Source organism: Octodon degus, unplaced genomic scaffold (genome assembly GCF_000260255.1).
Source record: "Octodon degus isolate 3935 unplaced genomic scaffold, OctDeg1.0 scaffold00088, whole genome shotgun sequence".
Lineage (NCBI taxonomy): Eukaryota > Metazoa > Chordata > Mammalia > Rodentia > Octodontidae > Octodon > Octodon degus.
In genome coordinates this window covers 1,886,565-1,891,981 of record NW_004524664.1, presented here as the reverse complement: position 1 = coordinate 1,891,981, position 5,417 = coordinate 1,886,565, and the positions used below count along the sequence as shown (strand labels likewise).

General features: G+C 35.2%; 1 protein-coding gene across 6 annotated transcripts in view; it reads left to right on the top strand.

Moving 5' to 3' along the window:
- Slc7a2 (solute carrier family 7 member 2) overlaps positions 1-3,241 on the top strand; it is a 71,462-nt gene extending 68,221 nt beyond the window's left edge. For all 6 annotated transcript variants that reach the window (XM_004637236.2, XM_004637235.2, XM_023722012.1 and 3 more), the window contains exons 11-12: positions 374-482; positions 1,467-3,241. In XM_004637236.2, coding sequence (XP_004637293.1) covers positions 374-482; positions 1,467-1,657 — 300 coding nt within the window. In that variant the 3' untranslated portion in view covers positions 1,658-3,241. The remainder of the gene's footprint in view (positions 1-373; positions 483-1,466) is intronic.
- The last annotated feature ends 2,176 nt before the right edge of the window (positions 3,242-5,417 follow it).

The window sequence follows — 5,417 nt, the reverse complement described above, 5'->3', positions numbered from 1 at the left end:
TGGAGTGTAAGAGGGCCTCCTAGAAGCATCTCCCAGGCTACTGTGTGTATCCAGAGTCCCAGGGGATTACCTACTGATATCTGAACTGTACCAGCAAATCCTTATCTATACAATCTCATTGTATACTGCTGATGTTTCAGGTGTTATCTAGTTTGACAAACTTCTAGTTGGTTTGAGCTTTGGCAACTAATCAAAAATGTCATTCTTTTAGTAATCTATACAAGAATGGTTTTTATTTAGAATGTCTTTTTTGTTATAAGATTACTAGTGTAGTCTGAATGTATGTATGTCAAATTAATACCATCATCTTCAAATAATTTGAAAAGTATCTTTTCAAAGTATGAGTATATTCAAAAAGACATTTTCTCCTTAGGTTCCATTCTTACCATTTTTGCCAGCATTCAGTATCCTAGTGAACATTTATCTGATGGTCCAGTTGAATGCAGACACCTGGGTCAGATTCAGCATTTGGATGGCACTTGGTAGGTCTTTTAACATTTTATCTTTCAGACCCTTGACACTCTCCACATTTGTGGTTAGAGAACTACGTTCTCCCCTTTCCTGGAAATAAAGAACCTTTTTTTTTTTTCTGTTTCTTTCTATCCCAACTCCTATCTTTAGAACATATGAGTGTTTTTCCAGATAACTTTGGGCAGAAAGTGCTGGGGTTTGAACCCAGGACCTCAGGCATGTTAGGCAAGTGTTCTGAGCTATTCCCTGACCTCTCAGGTGCCTTTTTAAATTCAAATCTCCCAGTAACCATGCAGAACCATGTAAATTTTTATGGATAAGAAAAATAAAGTCCAAAAAAAAAAAAGCCCGAAAGAGTCATTTCAGCATAACTTAAAGTTCTTGTCCAGGTTTTAAAAAATATAACTAAGACACATAAGACAGTGCCTTCTCTCCATGCAGTTAGCATGGCTATTAAATACAACTGCTTTCTACAGCTCCTTTTGCTTTCCCTATGAAAGTGACATATAGAAGGCATGTCCATTTCCTTTGTTAATACCAGATATGCTTTCCAAGATAGCTGACAGAGATGTCCGCTTGTGTTTATTAGGATATAGTTTGTTTATTTATTTATTTATATAGTTTATTTCTTTATTAGGGTATATATTAGGGTATTATGATATAGTTTTAGTTTTTGCTCCATTTACCATTTTGTTTAAAGTATGGCGTTAAGTTTTGAGAACATAAATCCAAATTTTTTTCTACATAAACATTGTCTGAAAAACATTTATTTAGAGAACAGTGCATTATCTAAAGTTCGGGGGTTACAAATAAAGAGGGACCTTCTACTGAGAACATTTATGGAGCTAGTCCTAATGTGGTGTCTTATTTTTGCCTTCATTTCTCCTAAAGTAGCAGAGAAAAGGCCTATTAAGTTCTGTGCTAAGTCTCCCGTACCACAGCGGGTCCTTCCAGTCACACCTAAAGTGTTGATTTTTATTTTTCTCTCCCAAAAGGTTTCCTGATTTACTTTGCTTATGGCATTAGACACAGCCTGGAGGGCAACCCAAGGGATGAAGAAGAAGATGAAGCTTATTCTGACATTAATGCAACAATAGAAGAAAAATCTGCTATTCAAGCAAATGACCACCACCCAAGAAATCTTAGTTTACCTTTCATATTCCATGAAAAGACAAGTGAATGCTAATGCTTGTAGGGGCGGACTGGGTCCGCAGTCTTAACGTGCATGTCCTACATTGAGTAGACCATGACAGTACGTCATCATCCTGCTAGATTGTCATGGGCTTGCTGCATACATAATTCACCATAATTTATACTTACTCATCTAACCGACATCTCCTTATATGGTGAATTATGGGTTCTCTCCTCAGCAATGAATATCCCCAAAATAGTGTGAGTGTGTATGTGGTTGGGAACATAAATGTTAAGACTCAGTTGGTGTTTTACTCTTGTCTTGTGACATTAGTCCGGTCTTGTCGTAATTGGTGGTATATCACTGAAAAGTGATTTGTGTATGCCCTGTGGTTGGGAAGTAATAGTTGCTTTTCTTTATTACTGTAGGCCTCATCAGTGTCAGTTTAGACATGGTTAAGAGGGTTACCCATCCTGATTTCTAACCTTGGACAGGGATCAGTTGAGGGAATTAGAGGTGAGCCTTTTTCTATAAGTTACAAATGTCAGCAATGGGTTTATACAAATATGTTTTCCTACATGGTATGATACTTGCTTAAACTGTAGCCAGTAAGACTACTTGCTCCTGCTGCATTATAGGACAGAGTGGCATGCCACGTCACTGTTGGCATCCTTCTGAATTCCTGACTTTGTAAGCCTGTGGTCCTTAAATACAAGGCCTTCACCTGCTGTGAATGTTATATCCCCTCCTCCCAATGAGGAGCTTAGGAGAGGTACTGTGATCTAATTGGGACCCTTAAAACTAAAAAGACACAAACACTAGTGTCAGTGGCTATGAGGCTGTCTTTGAAAATCAGAGTTGGACATGTGCTTGGATAAGTAGACATCAGAGTTCCCTCTTTTAAAGTAATTAAACCAGTAAATCTCCCACAGTGGTAGAATGATCCATGTTTTTTCCTATCACCTAACATCTAAGCACGGTTCACCTGTCTTAACCTCATCAGGTGCAGAATTCACTCCTTTGTTTCTACTTGTTTTATCCTAGATGTGGGGGCATACAGAAGTGACTTCTGTTTTCACAGTGTGTACTAGAGGAATGTTGGAGAAAGTTATCATATTCTGATGTTAAGTGGTCTACCTAAGCATTAAAGAATTCTTTGATCCATTTAAGTGATTTAGGTCTAATTTGCTTCTGATGTTCTCTTGGAAACAGGTATGATTTTCTCTCCCACACATAAATATTTACACTTTTTATTTTAAATGTGCAACTAAGGCTATTAATACAAGATCCAATATTCTACATTAAGTCAGTGAGTAGGAAAAATACTTTGGCTTAAGAACATGATTATTTAAAATATCAAGCTAAAAAGTTAGCCAAATTGAATTAAAACTATACAAACACAATGACCGTTGTATGTGAGTAAAAAAAAAAAAATTGGTGTAAGATTCTTGAATTAGTATTACTTTTTCAGTTTATTATCTTCACTGTGTTTTTCTCTTAATGAATTTTTTGTACGAATAGTTTATTAGATGAAGCTAGATGCTGGACGCTTACATGTGAGTGACTTTCCCAGGACATTATAGGGATCATTACCAAGCATACTAATTATTATTATTATTTTTGTAATCCAAAGGCAAAGAAAACATCTGTTTTCTGACAAATCTATGAGATCAGTTACTTCACTGATACTGTAAAAAACAAGTCACACTTACTTCATATAACCCAGAGTTTATTGTGATGAAATACAGGATAAATCGGTAGAACCTGGGGGCTTCGGGCTGCTGCTGTTGTAGCATCCCCGACACTGCTTTCCTGACATTCCAGTTTCCAGGATGAACATGGTAAAATCTGAAGCCCAGAATTCTCTTTCAGGTTTGCTGTTTTACTGAAGAGGAGGAGGAGGAGGTAGATAAGCAAAGGGTAAAATATTTATGCAAGGGCTTTAGGCATATCACAAATGTTTAGCAATATAATGAGGACTTTTTAAATTCTATAATCAGTCCAGAATGGGGCCTTCACCCAGGAAATGAATAATTTCATATATGAATGTTTAAATCTGTCACAGAGCCACAAGATTTTAGCATGTGATATGTACCTGAAACTACTATGCTGTGTTCAGTTAGAAGAATTAAGTTAAAAATTCCTTTATCCGGGGCTGGGGAGATGGCTCAGTGGAATAAGCGCTTCCCTGGCAAGCACAAGGGCCTGAGTTCAATCCCCAGTTCCACCAAAAAAAAAAAAAAATTCTTTTATCCATATTCAAACACTTCAAAAATACAAATATTTATGAAGAGATTCTTTGTTGATGACCATATTGTGTTTTTTCTGTGAAGACTCAAGTATGCATGTTTGTATGTAAGTAAACATGTTTACATATGTTGTATATGTGTATAAGTGAACATGTTTCAAGTATCAGTGTAAGTTGGAATTGTGATGGGCTTTGGATATGACTTTGTGTTGACAAAAAGCTCAACTTGTGGAGAAAAAGAAATGCTTTATATTGATACATATTTTAGGTTTTAAACTATTTTAAAATATACAATTTTATATGTATGTTTTCTGTATGTAGCTTCTTTAAGAAATATTTATCATGTTTCTAATATAAACTTACCTAGTACATAACAGGTGCTTTGTAATCTGAATGGATGGGGTAGAAGACATTGGGGTATTCCTGTTTACTTGTTTCTTTTGCATCCTTTCTTTGAAGCCCATCCTGGTGTTCATTAGTGAAAATCAGCTTTTTGCCACTTGTCTATTCCTGCATTTGACTTTATAACCCTTTGAACAAAATGTTTTTACTTTCTTATCGTTACTCTGTATATAGGTTTGACTAGTAATCAAGATTGCATAACATCTACTTTAAAAATTTTAAACATTTGTATACACATTCTTTTAATTGTGACTGAGCAAAAGCAGCTTACATTACTCTTCTTTTGTTACACTAGGAACTATGCACTTAGCATTTTTAGTGAGGGTTTCTCATAATAACACTTTGGTACTCTTAAAAAAGAATCATTTGTGAATTCCCATATAAAAGCATCGCTGCCCCTACAGTTACAAGGTATCTATGAAAGCTTTAATAAAATAAAAACTTACAGGAACCTTTGATATATACCAAAATACATATACTGGTATATTCATATTTTCCCCAGAGATAAATGCCAGGAGAACTAGGAACAACTATCATTTGACTATCTCAATGCTAATATATAAAACTTTACTATTACCAACTATAGTTGACCAAAAAACCTAGTTTCTGAATTATCTTCTAAAGGACGTGCCTGTTTTATCTTACTGTATGAGAATAAAATATTTTTAAAACTGTCTTTTAAATATTAGCAAAATATTTTCTGAATACTAGATATTAGCAAACAGTTCTTCAAAAACAATTTAATAAAACTCTTTTACTTAGAGCCTTTTTTAAAAAAAAAATTTTTTTAATTTATTTGAGCACTGAACAGGGAAATATAATTATCCTGCAGTGCTAATGATGACGGAGAGAGCACCTAAGCCTTACCTTCTTTCATAAATTGAAGTGTATCATGAGATTACAAAATACATGATGAGGTTATCCCTGGATGCTGTCTGGCTGGCTCAGCCTTCCTTGCAGCGTTTGTTATTCATGATTTCTCTTTTTAGTCATTGAGTGACATTCAACACTGAAAGTATAATTTCCACAGCTTGCAAAAGACTAGATTTAGAGTGTGTATCATGGCTTACTGGAAGTCATGATGTAATGTGATTAGTGTAGTTTTTGGTGGGGTGGATGTAATTAGCCTTTTCACTGATGCCAAAATAGTGCCTTCTTTGTACA